Genomic DNA, 20,967 nt, shown 5'->3' with positions numbered 1-20,967 from the left:
CGGCCGTCCATATCTTGTCTTCGCCCACAAGTCTTGTTAAACTGCAGCTGACGGTCGCTGTACCGGTTCACTACGAAGGCGACGTTTTCGTGGGCACGCTCAAAAACATTTCCAGGCACTTTAAACAACTAATTATTTGAAATAGTGGTAAAATTAATAAAATAAGAGCCTCTAATAGGTTTGTCACAAGATATTAGCATTGTTGTTAACCACCAGCTTGGTCTCCAGAATAGTAAACTAGGCACAACCGCTCCGGCAAAAAAAAAAACGCTTTATTTCCTTTCTTAGCTTTAAAACGGCCTGTTTTATTTTCCACTTATATAATACCACAGCATTGTTTGCGTTTTTGTGGCACTGTGTTCGAATATATTGCCACTAAAACGTGTCAATCCAAGCCAATGATGAAACTAAGGCGAGCACATGGTATAATGGCGTCCCATGACGACACAGACGGCCTTGATGTGAGCCGCATAGACGCTAGCGCCAGATTCCTCTCTAGTGTAAATAGTAATAAACTCTATGACGTGCACAGCTGAGCGTTGACGAATCGGATGGCGCCGAGTTCGGTCTGCATGCATGTATCCGGGAGCGCGCTCGTTCCCAGGAGCATCCAGTCAGATCGGAAGCATTGTCCATCAAACAACAGCACTCCAGACAAGTGAGCGACGGGCTACTCTCTCTGCTGTCAGACTAGATAACCGGGCTGGGCCTGATATGAGACGGAACAAACGAAATTCTCGCTTTCACCGAGCACTTGATAAGATAACCCTCTGCGGTCAGGCGCTGGCAAGGAAACGATTCACTGAATATGGGTCGCGCCAATATAAAGCAGTTAATCAATTTGAACCGGATAAAGTTCGCTGGATGTGACAAGTGTTGCCTGAAGGTAGCGGTAGCGGGCACTCAACCGGCCGCATGCGCGTGCTTTATAGGATGCAGTACGTGATACACAGTACTCGGCATTAACTTCGATAGTGCGCTCGATTAGGCGCCCTCGCATAAAGCACATGACGATGATAGGGGAACGACTGTTGCACTGTGTTTTACAGAGTCATCAAGCGAAAGTTCAGAATGACAAGAGGCAGCTTATTACTATTTGCGAATTTTATTGCGTTCTCTTTTTGGATACATCATCCTCTAACTCTGCTGGAGCCCATCTGCTGATTTTATTTATTTATTTATTTATTTATTTATTTATTTATTTATTTATTTATTTATTTATTTATTTATTTATTTATTTATTTATTTATTTATTTATTTATTTATTTATTTATTTATTTATTTATTTATTAAGTACCTACATCGCCCATAGGGCATTGTTGTAGGGGGTTACAGCAGAAAAAAATAGAAAAACAGCAAATTATAACCAAACAACAATTACACATAGCACCGTACAGAGGGCAACACACTTGTCTATAACACAGGTTTCGTACTTATAGCCTTATTGTGTCTAGGCCGAAAAACATTTCAAGAAAACTATTGTGTCATTCTGAAGTCTTAACCATATATTTTGACCTCAACGTTTTTTGTGACAAGTTTGAGTCCGCAGTTTTGAGAGATAACCAATTCAAGTTAAACTCAGTGTTATAGACAAGGGTATTGCGCACTGTACAACATAAATCTAAACACTTACAGCAAAGCATTGTAAGGAACGTAGATAACGCATAATTACAACCTAAGCAGAAACACGTAACGTAAAATAAACATCAGCAACCAAGGAAAGTAAATACACATTGAATATAACATAAATTTGTCGGTTATTTTATCAACTCAAAATGCTGTTTCAATTGCTATTAGGAAATTAGAATCTGGTTTTAGGTTTAGAATTAGGTTTAGCGCGTTCCAGTTGTTAATAGTGTTGGGAAAAAAGTATTGAGTACATTCAAGCGGCAGTTATATTCCCTAATTTTGTATATATATGATCGCGTCGTTCGGACGTGTAACTAGGCGTCTCTAAATAGAGTTCTTTGTTTATCCCAGTCTCACCGTGGTGTCTCGGCCTCCCAAGATATACGGGAAATAACATCCTGTACAATTTTAGGGGCGTATTTGCCGCTTTTTGATTCTGGGTTTCGGATTCGAACAGCGTCGACATTTCTGACCATTTTCGAATCCTGCCTTAGCAGATATCCTTCATTTATAGCGGCGCAACCTATTAGCTTGTTTTTTAGCTCAGTTTAATCGAGCCAGTCGTCCTCGGCATGTTTTTTACTGTCCAACATTACCATTTAAGCTAAATCTCAACCTTACCGTTGTATTTCCGGAGTATTGTGGGGTACTTCCCTTTCCTTTAATCTTTCTGGACATTTTACCCAACAAGGACAAAATGCTTACTCCCAAACAACTAAACAACTGGCGGTACCGCTGAGCCCGTATGCCTGGATAGTTTGAATTGTGCGCTGTGATGCGGGCTATAGATGGTTTGGATTGATTTAGGAAAAGTTGAGGCCCTAAACGTTCACAAGAAGAGTCAGGGCAGGCGTTGGTCCTGTCTTCTCTAGTGAACAATGCGTCGCAACGTGCGGAAGGGGCTGGAACGAAAACTGTCAATTTAACTGCGTCGTCGTTCTCATTTCGTTCGCCTAGCTGACGGCACTTCGATACAAGTGAAGTTTCTTGCAATAGTTCTGGCCTTGAAAAAAATTGCTACCTCGGAGCTTGAATGCCGTTGTTGTCTATCCCTGTTTACCAGTTTGTTCGGCTGTCACCCATTCCAGCTTACGCGAAATCTGCCTTCTTTGGGTTCCCGGCCACAGACGTTTATCCTATGTATACGGCAAGACCATCGTTTGATGAACCTTCGGTTGTCCTCTGCCACGTTGAAGGTTCAAAATGTTTTTTTTTTCGCATCATTGCCTATAGTGAAAATGCAGGAGGGTGTCGTCAGCTCTTCTCAACATTGCGCCCACGTATACCCTATAGGCCCTAATTTCTATTTCCGCGGATGTCAATGTGAAATGATCTTGACGAGCACCCGGTCTAGAGTTCCACAGCTTAACTTCGCCATGCTCCACCGCACCGGTATGGTCTAACTTATTGTTCTCCACTGCGACCATCAAACAATAGAACATTTTTTTCTATAGTACGGCCACGGCTTCTCTTTAATGCGACAACGACAGCTCGCCGCTCAATTTAGCCGATTTGGTCATATACCACGGCAGCACCCGTTCTGCTTCCGCTCGGGGACACACCGCTGCGCTTCCGCAACGGAAATGTCTACTCTTGCATTTCTGAGACCAAGCACCTGTCCTGATAGCTGCTCTTCCCTTTTTTTACCAGTGCAAAAATAAGAACTTTCTTTCTCGCAAACAACAAGAGTGACAACAACCTTAGGCCGTCACAAAGGTGTGCCTTTTCGCTGGGCTCAGAAGGAGGCGTAGAATAAAACATCTGCAGAAATTAAGAGAATTGTCTACTAATGCATAGTATTCTTTGAATTCAGAATTCAGATTCAGAATGTGAAAATCTGAATTCTTTTGTAAATGAAGGGTGTTACACGGTTCGCCATTCTCGCTATTTTTTGTGTATTTTTCTTATTTTATGGTTTCTTAAGGTTCTGTTCGACCAATTATCTCCATTTACGCTATTATAACGATTAAAGGTGCAACTTCCGCCAAATTCGCATTGCGGAAATGCGGGGCATTCCAAAATTCGCCATTTTCGCTATTTTGTTTATGTTTTTCTTATTTATTGGTTTCTCGAAATTTTGTTTGATCAATTATCTCCGTTTACACCATTAAAACTATTAAAGGGGGAAATTTCGCCTAATCTCCATTATTGTGGAAATGCAGGGCGTTACAGGCCCTGGCTGAGAAGGGGGGGGGGGAGGGGGGGTACTCGGCAAAGAATGCTACGCATTAAAAAAATTGATGACATTCGAATGAAGCTTGAGCGCAACTCCGGTATGGAGACCGGTTGTTGCGCGATTTTTCACCTTTCCGAAAGCGCTTTGTCGATGTTGGTGCCAGGCTATACGCACCTTCTTCAATATTCATGTTCGACTTATGCAACAGTTATGGGTACATCGTTCTTTTATTTTGTGAATATTTCTTTATTTCTTTTTTATTTGTTTGAGCCACAGGAACTACTTCGGAAACACACGCCTCGCTCCGTGCCGTTCCCGCCTGCTCACTGGATGAACGTCGCTAGCATTCGTTATGGGAGCAAACTCGCGGAGGTAACGGGTCCGAGCCATGGGTTTTCCGAGTCAGTATTTCATTTGTATAGAAGACAATGCTTAATGAGACACGAGTGCTTGGTTGTATGCTTTTGCGTAATTAGCACGTATAAGCCCAGAATGCAAGGGTCCTTGCTGTCGGAGAGTCCGACAGCGAAAATCCCCACAATGTCTAATCCAAGTGCCAGTCAGACAACCGTAGAAATTATTGAAGCGGAAGGTCCGGTGACGACAGTATCAGTGTGGCTTATATATCTCTCTCCCCGTGAACGAACTTGTTTACTTTATCGAAGCGTGCAGGTGTTGGCGCAGAACGGCAACGGCAGGCGGATTAAGTGTAATGCATTTTAACAGCGGAGCTGTTTAAGGGCTCGCAATGTCCGGTTGAAGATTTCCCTTACGCCAGGCGAAGGTACCCCTTTAGGCCATCAACGGCCGTCCAGTGCGCGATATTGACTCGTGCGCCGGGGCACGCGGTGCACGTCCATCGCCCTATATATGCCCTGGTAAACTACCAGAACTTCGACTTCGAACATACCGCGGCGAGTGGCGTTGTGAGCGACCCCCGACCGTGCGGGAGGTGGCCGCCAGAGTGCCGAAGTCAGCTCTGATGTTTCAGCAAATTTCGCAGGCGTGGGACTGGCGTCAATTTTAGCAGCGGAGCTGTGTACAAGCCGTAAGTTCACCGTGGCATGGAAAAATACCAAGGAAATGCCCGTAACGCGTACCTCGCGTCGACCGCCGAGCGTCCTCGGCACGCGCAGTGGCTTTAGAATAAATAAATAAATAAATAAATAAATAAATAAATAAATAAATAAATAAATAAATAAATAAATAAACTTCAGCGCTGTTGTGAAGCGCTACCGCGCCTGTTAAAAAATCCCACTGCTAATGCTAAAGCTGAACAGAGACCCTGTTTGGGAGAGGTCACCGCTGCCGCCGCATTCTCTAAAGTCATCATGGATAATTGGAGACATGGGTATACGAGTGTGCCAATCCTTCCCGGGACGACTTACAGATCCCACCACCGCTGTCTCGAATCGATGACGAAGAGCTGGTGGAAGTCTACACTGCTGAGGATGACTTTGCATCCACCTCTCGCCGCGAAGAAGACGACGACCTCTTCGATGCATAGCACCGCAACTATGCAAATAAACAATGCCACTGAAAGATGTAGTATGTGTCCGGCGATGCTCACCTACAACTGCTTCGCCAATGAACTCTTGCACGTGAGGGCAAGCTTTCCTGACTAATTATTTATCTGTTGTTTATCTGTTTCGTGCTGTTTTAATAGCAGAGCTGTTTAAGCTTTAAGTTCCGCCGTCGAGCGTTACCGGAAAAATATACCAAGAAAAAATACCAAACACACGTGAGCGTGCGCCTCGTGAGGAGCATCCGGCATCGGCCAGCTCGACCTTCGAGAACACCCTGCCCAGCTTTCGTGGCGTCATCTCCCGCGTGCTGTTCTTCTCGCCAGTTCACGTGCGTTATTCGCGCTATGAACGCCGTGTTCGCGAAGCCGTTTGCCGCCGCTTCTAGCACGGGCTAACGCGGTCCACTTTGGGAGAGATGTGAAAGGCTGAGGACGAAACGATGCGGGCGTGACCATGCAGAACCTTCAGCGGCAAGTTCAGAAATCCATGTGATGTGCAACAGCCGTGTCTCAGACGAAGGAAGAGGGGCCGTAAGCTGTGCTGTTTCTCCAGCCCTGCACCAATATTTCAAGCCGCGTCAATTTTTTTTTGTGTAGTCGTATCTTTTAGGTATTTAAAGGCTTTACGTGTTGTCAAAAGTTCATTTGGAAGTCAGTGTTGCGTATGTCCCTTTCTTGTCCTTGTTTGTGTGTGCGCGCGCGCTTGTGCGTGTGCGTGCGTGCGTGTGCGCGTTCGGGCTATACAACGCAATGTGTTCGGGCTACAGCGCGCGCACGCTGTAGCCCGAATAATGTTAAATCAACTTGCCCAAACATTAACTCTACAAAGACTACTGGAACGCGAGAGTCGGTGAGCCAAGCGACATAAGGACAAAAACAAACGTATAGGGCTGGTGTTAGTTTACACGGCACGGAATGGTACGCCGGAGTAAAAATGATTATTCGTATCGACAAGGGACGCACGCGCCTGGAAGCCATGGCCCTTTATAATACGTGGCCCAACAACAAATGTTGCGCCAACTCCGCGTGAGCGAAATCATTATGCGTGAAAACGAAAGTGAAGGCACCATACGTCGCAACTCAGCCGGAACCACACAAAATAGTAACCGAATCGTCCCAAACATTCATTGGCGATTAATTGGCGAATAGTGGCACTTGATTTCTTTTTACCTTTTAGTGTGACAGCTTTCTTAAAATAACTGCGTATGCATAACTGAAACGTACCGATCCTCTCATTCGTACGCGTGCCTAAATTTCTTTCCTCGTCGTCTGCAGTCATACTTTGAGTTTTAGTGCGGAATGATTTTGACACGAAAGTGTTTTATTCCTGAATACACCAAGATTTCACTGACGTCATATCCGTCACGGAAACGACGCCAGTACAACGAAACAAGCGGCCTGTAAAGGGTGCCACCGTGCAGGCACGGTCTCCTTGAGGGGAAGCAACGTTTAGTACTAGATAGTGCGTTAAACTTAGGGTTGTTCGTTTTCGGGTTTTACATTTTAACATGAAAGTGTTTTGTGACGGGATACACCAATATTTCACTGACGTCATATCCGTGACGGAAATGACGCCAGTACACCTTTGCTGAAGCGATTCGCCAGCAGGACGTCGCTCGCCAAGCACACCCACAAGACAGCCGCCGACCCGCAAATCATGCTCAGCTGCAGATTTCGCTGCACATTTCACTTTCGTGTTTTACTGATTCATATGACAGGAATCAACCCCGGTTTTTGTTTTCTTTTTTCGCCCAAGGTGACTCTCCATATCTAAACGACCGACTGGTCTTGCCGAATATTAGCAGTAATCACACGTGGGTGAATGCTATATGTTCCTTTGTTTTTCTTTTCTTTCATTATTTATGTATTTTTTTGACCCCACGGACGAACTTCCGGAATAACGGCCTGTGTATATCTGGTGCTTAGATAGAGCAAAGAATACGAGGCATGATTAATTATTTTTTCTCCTTCCGGGCTATTGAATCTCGTTGCGTATAAAATCTCAATGTTCCATAAAGAAGTCTTGACCGACTTCTAAAAAAAAAGGCGGAGTAATGATTTGCCCTTTGCAACACTCGGGGCGTGCCCGTTCCACCTCAGCGTGTTCTATTGTTCAAATTTGGGCCCACGGTGTTCCCGCTCGCACGGATGCACACACGCATGCACGCACGCACAAAAATCTGAAGATTGGGTGGGTGCTACTAGTAGAATTTGCCTAATAATCTCTGCTGCTCGGCAATGTGACAGGAGACGCCAGTAAGAAAGACGTGCTCTATCGACAGATGAGCGCGTTTGGAGCAAAGACAAAATGGAGAGCGCGAGTGCGCCACTGCAAACCAAAAGTAAAGAAAGATGATAAGACTGGCAACCTTAATGTGTGTATGGGAAAGAAGCTTTCAGATGAAAGCGAGCAAAGCTGATGAACGAACATTGCTGGCGCAGCTCCCAGCTAGCGTTATCCCTGCGCCCAGTGAAAGCAAAAAAAAAAAAAAGTTACTTCTGGGAATTGGGTCCGTCTGAATTCTGGCTTTAGTGTTGGCTTCCCATCTGAAAGATGAAAAAATAAAATAAAATGATGACCCGAAACAAATGTATTACAGGCATTTTTTACAGCTAGCGTACACGGTTAACATGCCTCGCAGTACATCTCAACGTGCTGTAGAATTTACCAGCTAATACAGTAGTTTTATTTCCTCTTAGGCGTGCAGGAAATAAAACTTTCTCATCCATAAAAAAGCGTGTTTGCGTATTTACAGAGGAGCCGAAACTGTGTGCATGGAAAGGCCACAGCACTACCAACGCTTCTTATTCATTTGTTACGGGAGCGATGAAACCTAATACATTAAATTTGATTTGTCCACTGTAGTTTTTTGCTGTGTCGCCGAAAAGATACATACAACATCCACGATACTTGCCAACGCATGTCGAAGCTACGCTGAGATCACACCTTAGCCTTTTGCGCCCTGATAAGCTTTGGAAGCACTGAACAGGAAGAAATTATACCAAAGTGCAAACTCGTAATTAAAGAAACAGTTATTTTTTGTTATCATTCCAGCATCGTGCCAAAAACAGAACTTAAACCGTTAAACTGAAACCGAAACCAATGTTTTGCCTTCTCACTAGCGACAAAGTTTGACAGCGGCAGCCATCTAAAACGATGTCACAGTAGCTGGTTTGAGGCTACGAGGTTCTCAAAATGGCGTCTGAAAATTTGTTCGATTCAAGATGGCGTACGTACGCGACAGCGACACATCGCTGTGGCTGCATAATAAGCTGGGAACAAGTAACGACCTGTGGTCGGGCTATTCTATCTGCTCCCAGTTAAACCAGGACGTCTTAAAAAACATTCGGGAGTGTTTCATCGACCTGCAGTCCCAGGTTAAGCTAAAACTGCTTCTTTCGTTCCTGCACATACCGCGGCGCAATGTCGAAGAGGTAAGACCGCTCTACCACTCGCTTTTCAGCCTAATCAGAGCGTTTAGAAGACGCTTACTGAGATTTAGCGTGACCCTGAAGCGTCTTCGTAACTTCGTGGCATGTAGTGGGGCAGTTTGAAAGGTTATCCCGCCAGATACGGCTCAATAGGAGCAGCGCGCGCTGCTTGGTAAACACGCCAGCTGTGGTTTGTCACTGGGGGCTGGCGTCCCTAAAGCTGCTTTAGCGCCTACGCTGCCTGCGCCGTCACTGCATGTATACGTCACAGCTGTGCTTGCGCAATTTCCCGCTTGCCATTAGTGCCAGTTCTTGTCCCCGGGTCGAGATTGTAGCACCAGGCTAGTATTATCCTGCTCCGTGTATCTGCGCTTTCGCGACAGCCGCTTGCCAAGCCCTTAGTGGACGCGGACGAGTTGGCGCTATCTGTGGCTTTGGTGCCGCCTTTGCGCGCCACTTTTGTGCTGTGAATTGAACGGAAAACTGAGATTTCTGATATGTGGCTTGCTTTTTTTGCGACAACACTGTATCGATGCAGTTTAGGATGGGTCCTGTAAGCGGTCAAACTTCGCGGCGCGACATCCCGCCCACACGGTGGAAAGACGCCCGCACGCCGCATGTTTTGCGAACTTGTTTGCAAACACGCGTTTGTTTATGTTTTATTTGAATTTCCAAGCCGTGAATCCTCATTTTTTTCCCGCTTTCGCGCGGTGCGTTGTATCTCACGCACTACACCTGTCACGTTTTTCACCGAGCTCGAAGCTGAACGTTTCTAGCAAAGAATCGCGCTCGCTACAAGCTCCTAGGTTTGACGCGCAGTGTCGGCGTTCGTTTTGTTGTTTTTGTCAATATACGCAAGATTCTGACGGCAGTAGGAATTTTAAGTAATATGCAGATCATTGTGGTTCTGCCCGCAAAAGTGGCGGGCACTGTCGTGGTTTTTGGTTGTTTAATTACAAATATTTGCGGGGCTCTTGCGTACTGACAGGAGGTTGTGCAACTGCTTGCCAGGTTTTTAAATAGATTTGCAATGCTCACCGTTGCATTTCGTTTTGTTGTCGCGCGTATATTTATGTATTTTTAAAAGCAATCTGTGACTTGGTTCATCAATGTGAGAAAGTATGAGCTGTCCAAATGCACACTGAAATTTTTGAGGGCTGGCCAGACCTCGTAAACAAATTTGCTGTCAATTGCCATGAGTGCATGTATGCATTTTTGCTGTTATGTGCGTCTTAGCAAACTATTGCTGTTATGTGCGTCTTAGCAAACTATCACACACTTCGCCAGGTATCCAAAATACTGCCCAAACGGCAGACATTGCGGAAGCTGTTTCTGTTAGACGCAAGCCTGTTTCGCTTAGGTTTGCTTGCCGTCAGATAGATTACTGACCTTCCTTTAGTATATATTAGTGGTGGTTGTTGGCACACAAGGTCTCATTGGGGCTTTAATGGGCACACACATTTTGGCTAGAACATTGCTTATGTTATACCCCTGCTACTCTTGCGTCCTAATGTCATTCGAGCCAAATGAAATTTGACTCAAATTAGGGGTTCGAACGCCATTCAGAATCTGCCGTGCTCCACTACAATTTCGATGACATTTGAAAGCTTTAACAATCGCTCGCCGTGCCACGTTACGCTGCTGCTGCCTAGTTATGTTTTTACACAATAATGCAACAATAAAATTTAGCAGCAGTCTTTGGCATTAAAATGATATCACATTATAAATAACGTTAGCTTTGACACGGTTTTTACTTATTTCTGAATCGCTGTCGAGGTTTTTTTTTGTGCTGTTTTATGCCGTCTGGCCAGCTGGTTTGTTGCTTGCTCCCACTGGGGCTGGGAGTATGGAATTATTACGTCTTGATATCACGATTTAAGTGAACGAGAACTAAACAAAGTCCCACAATTAAGAATACTTTGTTTTAAGTACGCCAGTAATGTATTTGTTTATGCTGACTTGGAGCGTCGTGCGCGGGAGTGCTAGAAATGGCATTTGAAAGCCCCAAATGTCTCTCTGGGTGCTCATTCGGCTCGAATGTCATTTGAGCCGAATGGCATTTCAAAACCCAGTGGAGCAGCACAACTTCGCATTTGAGTCAAAGGACATTTGGTTCAACTGACATTCGGACACTAGTGTAGCAGAGGTATTACTTATTTCTGATTTCAAGTTACCCTTAAGGGGCTATGTAGACAAAATACAGCACTGTTCAGTTCGAAGGGACCAACCTCTGGTAACTCACTCAGCTCCAATCGAGCCGCGAAAAGATGTTTAACGGAAAAACCGCGAGCAGTACTGAAAAACTTTCAAATTTCACGCTACAGCGGTGTAATGTGAGCAGGGGTGACGTAGCATGGGCCAGCACTAAAAAGCATAATTATCAGTGTTTAAGTTAACTGCATGTTAGCCTTCAAGTGATACAAACGGAACTAGCGGCCCCTACAGTGACCCAGTCATGTTCCTTAGCCGTGGCCAAGGTAGGCAGCCACCGCTCGCACGAACAAGATTCTGTGACGACGTAGTGAAATCGCTGCAAGTGGCTGGGTAGTCGCCGCTGGTTATCTTTTCTTTATTATCTAAATTATTTCTGTTTGCAACAAAAATGGTATCATTGTTATGGGGACAAAGGAGAATCAGCCTTTTTAATGAGCCAAGCTTGTATTTTGTCTGCGTGGCTCCTTCAAACGTCTCACGTATACAGTTAAACCTGGATGTAACGGACCTCTGTGTAACGAATTCCTGGATTTAACAGTGTTTTTCGATTCCCCGTTGCCGGCCCCATTGAAGCCCATGTGTTTGCAGCCTCTGTGTAACGAAGGCGTTGCGACGGTTAACCTTGATGTAAGGAATTTGCTACGCTGATGAGTCATGGTATTTCACACTTTTTCTAAACAATCGGCTGGACAAATGCCCCAATTTAGCTAATTTCGCCTGCACCGCAAACTACTGTGCGTCTTCATGTGTGAGTGCTGTGCAAGTTATACCCGTGCCACACGTACACGAAAAATGACATTAAGTTCTTAATGCCTTCACTTTTAATGCCATGAATTCGCTGCTACACGCAAAAATCTAGTGCCATTCGCTCTAATGTCATTTTGGTTTAAGGAGTTTTGCACAACTCATTTACATTCATGAACACCTTAAATCTGCCTACCCTCGAACGCGATAAGCACCAAATGAAACCAACGAAACTCTCAGCACCACAGTGTTAACACGGAAACATAGCTGAACTTCGAAATAAGGCGATTTTTTGTGCACTCATGGTGCCGAAGTTTTGAAGAAGACGAAGTTCACTAAAACAGCGGAAAAAAACAAAACATCATGTCACTCGTCGTGCTAAATTTTTCGGATTTGGCTACCACTGGCAGGCGATGGCAGCTGATGCAGCCACTTTTAGAAATGGCTCACACCATTTTTAAGAAAACACTGTTTCTCATAACGTTTTCTTTCACAAAAAAAAAAACATTTGTAACCCTTGTAAGATGTTTTTCTTTCCGTTAAAGACTTCTAAAGGGAATTTCTCTTTTTGGTCATGATCACCATCATACCTAACACATTTAATGCCTTTGCGGTTTCGCGTGTAGCACGGCCCCACCAGTTAATGTCATTTGGCATCTTAAGGCCTTCAGCACTTAATGGCATTTTTTGTGTACGTGTGGCACGGGTATTAGGTGATATCCCACCTGTAGATGTGTTTATGTGCGCATACCCGCTGCTTTCTGAGGTATAGGTTTGTCGGTGATGAGTTGTGCTGCCAGAAGACAATAAGTTTTGTCTATTCATGACAAGCTCATAATTTTATGTGCCGTCCGTGCTGGCAAGGAAGATGAACATTGTAGTCCGGACAGTATCCCAGCTAGCACCGTCTCAAAAAGAGTGTGGCAAAGCGCATCGAGTTCACGCAAAGGCGCCCTTTCAGTATACCTTTGGTCCTTGAAACTGGTTAAGGCACCGAAGAGTGTCAAAATGCAAAATTGATGCTTAAGTTAAGTTTGCGAATTCAGGGGTAAGCGACCCTGATTCTTTGGAGCACCCTGCACTGAATAACTTTGTGGGAAACCGCTGTGAAATAAATTCTTAAAGGAGTACTAACATGAAATTTTGGTGTTACGTTTTTTTCGCTGCTATGCGTGCCTACCAGCCCACTAATCATAGAATGACAGATTAGACGGTCGAGCGCAGCGTAAACATTCATTTACGGTGTCGTTTATTCGTGTCAGTTTCGGTTTCGACAAAACGAATGCCGAGCGGCCGCCATGACAGGAGGTATCACGTGACGTCACTATTCTTGCCGTATCGCTGCCGCTCTGGAAGCGCGAACGAGCGAGCCCACGCGTGCGCCCACACCGGCCGAGGTCTTCACCGTCCCCACAGGCCCGAGCAGCGCGTCGGCTTCGTCACGGGAGCCCCGACATCGGCAGTTTGGGACAAGTAGCAGATGATGTTGGTCCGCTCTGGGCTTTCTCGTGCGGGCGAAGATTAAAATGAATTTTAAATATGTTTTGCTGAATGGTTGCTGTTGAAACTTGCTGGGAGATATCTCCTGATAAAAAGGAAGCGTTCTACATAGTTATCTCAGCTTTGAAATTTTGTGTCAGTACTCCTTTAAGGGGAGAGGTCACTATTCATGATGTCTAGCATTTTGATATAGGTTCTGTTTCATTTCCGGGAGCCTTAACTAGAAACCTGCATGTAACGAAAAATTGTGAATTTGTATCAACTTCGTTAACATCCAGGTTTAACTGTACTTGACTTTGGCTTCACATACGACGCCAAATGTGGTGGAACCTTGTCACGCTGGTATCTGGCACTGTGCCGCTGCATTCTCTCTTTTGCGTGGCTGATTCCCTTGCACTACATATACCAAGATGGGTGCTGACAACAAGGAACAGCAAACACATTTTGTGGGGCTACATCTCTTTATGCCAAATGGTCATGACATTAGGAGCGGTGCGAAAACACAGGTGACATTAAGGAAGTGGGAAATGACTAAACACGGCATAGCAGTTGCACTTTGCAGGATTTCATGAAAGCATCGGCTTCGGTGAACCTTTTTCTTCAAGCTGCAGGCATCTTGTTATTTCGTTACAGATTAATGTTGCCAGAAATGGAGAGACTTCCAGTTCTTTCTTTTTTTTTTTTGTCTCTTGCTTGGTGTTGGAGCTAGAAAATGTTTTTAACCACTAATAGCACACCGTTTATTTCATATTAACTGGCAAAATAAAAAAAAAGTGTTTTCTCGTAAAAAGCAGTTCGCCCATTTATAAACAAGCTTGTTTTTTATACGCACTTGTCATTCCGTCTTGTTCTCTGCGTTTTGCATAACTTTCTTGCCCCGGGTAACGTGTAAGTGCAGTTGAGCACACAAAACACCAACTAGCCCAGGTCCTTAACCTGCTGATAGTTTTAAAAAAAGTGAAGTAACATGATGTGATCTCATTGGGCATAGAGATTGCTGGTAGAGTAGGGCAGAAAGGTTGATTTTTACCAAAAGTTTTGGTAAAGCCTTCATTCATCTTTGCTGATTAACCTGCAAGTAAAGCTCACTCGCGTACTTATGCGTTAGTACGTGAAAACTCCTTGCAAGAAAGTTGCGTCCTACTTGTAGGGGGAACTTTAGGAAAAAGAAAAAGTTCTTGCAGGGTTTTGGAGTGAGCACTCCCTGTGGCCTCTTGGTGAGGATTTGCTACACTGACAAGAAAGCATTGATGCAGTCTAAAACTAGCATAGCACTACATTGGCTGTGTTCCGCCTAAGGACGAGCAGTCCGGTGGGTTGCTGATCTAACACTGGCGGAACAGCACGGCGTAACGAAGACAGAAGCAGGAATGAAGGTAATGTTACGAAGATGATGTGTGCGCATGGGCAGTGCTCGTGTTTTCTTCTTTTTTTATGTATAAAAGTGCAGGTCTTTCTTCAATAAATCTCAGCTGATAGTCAGCGCTTGTCCTGTTTGGTTCCTCCTTCTTGTGTCTTTGTTTTTTAAGTCGCGCTGTTTCGCCGCAGTGTGTCCCGCTGTTGACGTGGCATCAGTGACATGCCCACGTTTATTAGCATGCACTGAGGTCTAAGCTTTTCCTCCAGGACATCCTACGTGTTAGTGCATTCCTTAGAAATTCAGCTAGTCTGCCATCCGAGGCCCTCAGCAGGGTCGTTTTTTTTTTTCAGTGAAAGCCTCTGGCGAACAGCACACTGGTCAACTGCAGTGCCCTTTACAGCAAGACTTGTTTCTAAAAACTATATTGTTGTTCTGATAGCTTTTTCTCGTGTTATTATTTTTTGTTTTTCCTTGCTTGAATAAGTTTCTTTGGGGTGTTTTACAACTGTAAACAGTACTGTGCACGCCTCTGACCGTCTGCTCATTGCGGAGGGCAGAGAAACACGAACTACAATGGCGTGCGAGCCGATGATGCACATTTTTCACTTCGAAATTCCTAAAAACTTATTCAGGCAAGAAAAAGGAAGAGAATGAATAATTGGATGAGAAAAAGTTATTAGACCAGCAACTTAATTGTTAAAGATGTCTTAATGGCAAACGCGGTGAATGAGCAGAGAGGGCGCTATGGTCGGCCGGTGGGCTGTTTTTCGCGCATTTTCACCACTGTGCAACGCACTGTGGTAATGCAAAACTGGCATTGACAGCAGACAGGGTAAATTTTTACTGGCTGTAGCATTAATGCAGTCGTTCAGCTGATTTTCTGGCATTTCTTGTTGCATGGATCATGGAGTTTTGTACTAATACAGTGAAAGCTCGTTACTTTGTACTTCAATAATTCTAATTTATGGATACCATAAAGTTCCGAGAGAACGCTCTCCCCCGAAATATCGGCCAGCCCCCTTCAGGGGTGAAATATTAAATTTAGTAAAACACCCGAAAGATCGCCCACCCCCTAAAATTGCACTAGCTTTAATGCCTTTGAAGGCGCGGGGAGCTCCCTCTGGGAAATCGTACCACCGCCGCGAACACCACCAATCTCTCGATTTTGAGCAAAATAGACACAACCGTCCGGCCTTTTTACTTGGTATCACCACAGTTTCTGGTTGGCACTGTGGTCACTGTTTCATAGTTTTTTGCACCTGACCTAAAAGTTAGCCCATCCCATATTTTTCACTTGATATCTCTGTAGTTCGGGTGGGCGTTCTTTCAGAACTTTACGGTAATTCGAACGGTAAGAATTGATGGTTTGGCCAAGTCTCCACAGAGACTTGGCTGGACTCAATGTACAAAGAAGCCCATTAATTCGAATCCGAGCAGGCTCTGCCTAGGATAATTCGAACCACGGACCACTGCGGTGTCACCTTGATGCCTGGCACACTGCCGCGGAAACCCTGTGCCTAGAGCACAAGGACGCGGGTTCCATTCCCGGCTGCGGCGGCCGCTTTTCTGATGGAGGCGAAAAGCAAAAACGCCCGTGTGTTTGAGATTTCAGCGCACGTTAAAGGAGCACTGACACGAAAATTTTATGTTACACTTTTATGGCTTTTTTCGATGCTTAATGGTCTGGCGAATCTGAAACAGCACTTCAAATACTTCAGCGCGCGATAGGTAATTACATTTAACGGCCTGAAAATTGTTTCAAATTCCCGCGCTTTCATCCCGAACGGCGCATATGACAGAATCCCGGCCTCACCTCACCGCTTTGTGTGGACGTCACCGGCGCCCGCTTGAGAGGGTGTTCCTCCTTGAGAGGGTGTGCCCGCTCGCCGCTCGTGGGGCCGCGCGTGTGAAGTGACGTCACGAGTTTTTGACGAGCGCTGTCGCGTCACTTCTTTTGGGTTCACGGGGTGATGTCACGCTGATGTCCATTTACTGAGTGCCGCTCCGCGCGCTGCTCCGTCAGCGCGATAAATGACATCCAATTGAACTATGTTCTTCGCGTCGCAGGCCCCTCATATTTCAGCCAGGGTATTCTGTTGAGTGAAGGAAGCGAACTGTGCAATAATATTAACGCCAAAAATTGGTGTCAGTGCTCCTTTAAAGATACCCAGGTGGTCACAGTTAATCCGGAGCCCTCCACTACGGCGTGCCTCATGGCCTGCGTTGCGTCGGCGCGTTAAACCCCACAATCAATCAGTCGAATCAAACTAAAACCCTGTGCCTACACATGAGTCTGTATAGAATAGAAAAGGCAAAATATGGTACAACCAATCGAAATCCCACTTGCGGGCTTTGTGGATGGCGTATTTTTTGTGAACTTGGTTGATGAGGATGCGAGTACAGGTGTGTGTGTGTCGTGCACAGACAGATGAGGGCATCATGCGACAGGTCAGAAGCGCTAAACTTGTTCCTGCCAATGACGACAAGGAGAACGAAGCATAGTGTGGCCGTATGCTCAGAAGTCGCGGCCTGGTAAAATGCCGCCCACCTGTTCTTTGGTTGTCAAGGAGAAGCTGGGGCTTTCCACTAAATTAATTTGTTAGAGCAAGAAGTGCTGGCTGTCGTCTTTAGGGACAAAAGACAGGCCGCAATCGCAGGCTTTTCTCAAGCATCAATGTGTTGACATGCCCTGCTGCTTCCCAATTGCAGTGTACTGCGGTTATTGTTCACGTCACCAGTTTTAACATTCAATAATTGGAACTGAGGTGGCATCCACCTACCTATAGGGAGCCACGCTTTAGCGAGCGTGCTGCTGTATGGGGTAGGCACATTCCACTTGTCCTTGGCATTACTGGTGAACAGGATGAAAAGTTGCCTGTGGCAGCAAAAAAAGCAACAATATTATTATTCAAGCTTATGTAAAGTTGTATAAATGTTGTAAAAATGGAGCTCCGAAAAGATTAATTTGTCAGGAATTATTTAGAAGCTTCGTGCAGGATGAACAAGAAAGAATTGTTACCCTTTTTTGTTCTTTTCGGCTCCAAGAGCAAAAAGAAACCATGTGGCAAGCCAAGCCAAGTTTAGCAAGCAAAGTCGCTGGCTGTTGTGGCGGTGCCGACGACAGCATGCAATTGCAGTGACGGCAGATTTCCCTCGAGTATATAAGAGTGTGAAGCTCTCTGGCAGGGATGTGTTGGCCGTAGATGTCTCACGGGGTGTTGCGTCTTTTGCGTCCCCAGTGGAAGGCTGAGCTGGAGGACATCTTGGAGGTGGCCTCGGCCGACAGCGACCAGTGGGTCAGCATGCTCGCCGAGCTGCTCCGCTCTTTCCCAAGCACGGGCACGCTCAACTTCAACATTGAGGAGAACTCGGGCGTCTTCGTCGACCTGTGCAACGACCTCCGCAAGCTAGGTGCGAGCTTTTCCGTCTCTCCCCTGGCTTGTGCATGGGTATACGTTGCTGAAGGAAGAGCCACGACTGAAAGAGAACTGGGAATAAGGTTCCACATATACGGGGATAATATACTATTATGTTTATGTAGGTTGTATGCATGTAAAGATTGCAGGTGCAAGGTTTACGTTTCCGACCGTGGAGTGGTAATAGTTTCCGGTCTTCCTAGTACCGGTACCTGCAGGTTGAAGTACGACGACTAAGATGAGTACTTTTTCAAATGGTGGTTGTGTCCTATGTTTAAGCCTAACGTTGGGACACATTCAAGTTGAGCCTTATGACGTGGCAAGCGACTCCACTTGTTGTGTGTCGAGCTGCGAAGTGTGGTGGTAGGCTTAACGTCGTGCCATTGGCAACTGGCTTAGCAGCTCCTACATGCATGATGGGTGGCTTTCCTGGATGACTTAGGAACTTAAGATGGCGGAACTTTGCTACCCTAGGGGAGCTACATACAGGAACTCTAGCCACTGCCAACCTGCGTTGCCCCCGCCCTCCACTGCGCATCAACTTTTGTGCAAGCGGGTTATACACTGGAAAATATGAGAGGCCTCACTGAGAGTTTAAGTTTCTACATTCGCAAATCGGCCGAGATATGCGCATGATGCTTTCGCATTAAGTAGCGCTGCGAGCCTGTTTGTGACAGCCATCTTTGTAGTTGTGCTCATTGCCAGATTACACCGTGGAGCTTGGGGCCGCAAATAAAAATGACAGTGGAGCTTAAAACAGAGTAAAGAGTGTCAAATAATCTGCCTCACACTATCTACTCTATAGCTTCACTTCTGGCTGCTGCTACAGGTTGACCCTGTCGAATCATGTATGCAGTGAAACCCCGTTACTTCGGCCACTGTTTATGCAGAATTTCAGTAAATTTGGACGAGGCATCTGGTCCCATTGCCATGGCCATCGGTCTAGTCGACACTCCGTGTTCTAGATTTCGGCACATGTTAAAGATCCCCAGGAGGTCAAAATTAATCCGGAGCCCTCCACTACGGTGCGCCTTATCGCTTGTGTAGCGTCGGTGCGTTAAACCCTACAATCAATCAATCAACGGTCTAGTCGACAGCCACAGTGACCAAGGATTTTGCGTCGAACACTTTTGTGTCGTTGTGTCAGCAGATGACAACACTGACTTTTAAGATTTGGTGATATCGAAAGCATTTTTCACTTGCTATGACCGTACTTGTGATAATTCGGACCCTTTCTGCTCCTGTGATATCCGAATTAATGGGGTTTTACTGTTATAGCAAAGCATAAAAACCAGAGCAGGGTTTAAAATATTCATCGGTTCAGGTAAAGTGGCCCCCGGGGAAGAATGGGGTGGGAGGGCTGCTGAGGGGATTTCAAGGGCAAATCAAGTCCATTGTCGTCGATAGATTGCAACCGCATGTAATCGTTGTATTTGTGAGAAGAGTGCAGGTTTCTGTTAACTTTGGAATGGGCTTGGCTTGTAATGTTTCCTTGAGTGCGAAGACTCGAGATGTGATGAGAAAAAGTGTATATTAAATAAGTAGGAAGTTTTATAAAACTGCTGTAGGAATGAGAAAAAGCGAAATAATGAACATTTTCTTATTTTCGGCTTTTCTTCTTTTTTGGAAATGGCAACATTTATCGTCTGCAATTCTTGTGTGCCAAAACTAGCCGTTGCAGAGAAGTTCCAACTTTCGCTGTGCCCCACGAAAGCAGATTTTAATATTTCCACCATTATTTTGAAGGAGTAAATTATTGGGACGGTCCACGAAAGTTGTGTATGTATGAGGAAATACCTGCACTTGCGCGTTTCTTAATGGATGGATAAGCTGTGCGGGTGGGCTAACCACGGTGCAGACGTTTGAGGACTTTGAAAAACATTGCAGGAAGTCACAATGTGCTGGCTGGGTAGGATGAACGGCCTGACCCTGAACACGTGTCGTACAACTTTGTTTATGCCTTTGTTTTACACTGTGTCTTAATCTCCAAGCCAAGGCTCTGAAGCTTGTAATTGTCGCTTGTACTGCACTGCACTCTTTAATGCAACTTTTTTCCGTCAGTCCCCTTGTAGTTGATACATTACCCAGCTTATTGGGGTCCTTCTGTACCTTGCTTTCAGTTTTCCAACTTAAAAGGGGCCATGAAGACAAAAAGCTTCTTCCAGTCACAATAGATGTTCTTTAACCGGGGGAAAAAAAGCTGGAAGAAGTATTGAATGAGTTCAAACTTCGCTTACAGTGACACAACATGGGCAGGAGTGATCTAATGCAGCCTACCATTGTCCCTGAAGAAGAAACTGTATGACAGCTGCATCTTAGCGGCACTCTTACTAAGACGGTTCACCTTAAATTGAGAACGACTGAGCGAGCAATGGAACGGAAGATGATAGGTGTAACATTAAGGGACAAGAAGCCAGTGGCGGACTGGGTCGGGGAACAAACAAGTGTTAAGGACATATTAGCAGAAATTAAGAAGAAGAAATGGACGTGGGCAGGGCATGTTGTACGAAGGCAAGATATCCGTGGGTCATTGAGGGTAACAGAGTGGATCCCTAGAGAAGGCAAGTGTGGCAGGGGGCGGCATAAAGTTTGCGGGGATACATTCGTCGCAGTTAGCACAGGACTGGGGTAATTGGAGATCTATGGGAGAGCGGCCTTTGCCCTGCAGTGGGTGTAGACAGGCTGGTGACGGTTGCAATGATGTAATATGGGCCAGCAATAAAAAGCACCAGTGTGTTAACTATGCATTAGCATTCGAGTGATACGATCAAATGCAATAAGAGGCCCCACCATAATTGTGCAGCCATGTTTTATAGCGGCGGCTTACTTGGAAGGCCACCAATTGCTTGAACAAGATTCTGTGATGTGATAGAAAATTGTTTTGGAAAGTGGCTGGAGAATCGCCACTGCTTCATCTGTTCTCCTTTATGTCTGCATTATTTCTTTGAAGTTGGTGATAATTCTTTGAAGT

The 20,967-nt window shown here is 45.4% G+C and overlaps 1 protein-coding gene across 1 annotated transcript in view; it reads left to right on the top strand.

Annotated features, from left to right (window-relative positions):
- Positions 1–8,523: 8,523 nt before the first annotated feature.
- The window catches only part of LOC144175027 (negative elongation factor A-like), a 56,314-nt gene continuing 43,870 nt past the window's right edge, over positions 8,524–20,967 (top strand). Inside the window, exons 1-2 of the mRNA XM_077704049.1 lie at positions 8,524–8,765; positions 17,820–17,991. Of these exons, the coding sequence (XP_077560175.1) occupies positions 8,556–8,765; positions 17,820–17,991 (382 nt within the window). The 5' untranslated portion in view covers positions 8,524–8,555. The remainder of the gene's footprint in view (positions 8,766–17,819; positions 17,992–20,967) is intronic.

Source organism: Haemaphysalis longicornis, unplaced genomic scaffold (genome assembly GCF_048455015.1).
Source record: "Haemaphysalis longicornis isolate Haplotype H1 unplaced genomic scaffold, Haemaphysalis longicornis Haplotype H1 scaffold_3, whole genome shotgun sequence".
Taxonomy (NCBI): Eukaryota; Metazoa; Arthropoda; class Arachnida; order Ixodida; family Ixodidae; genus Haemaphysalis; species Haemaphysalis longicornis.
This window is presented reverse-complemented; position numbering and strand designations above follow the sequence as displayed.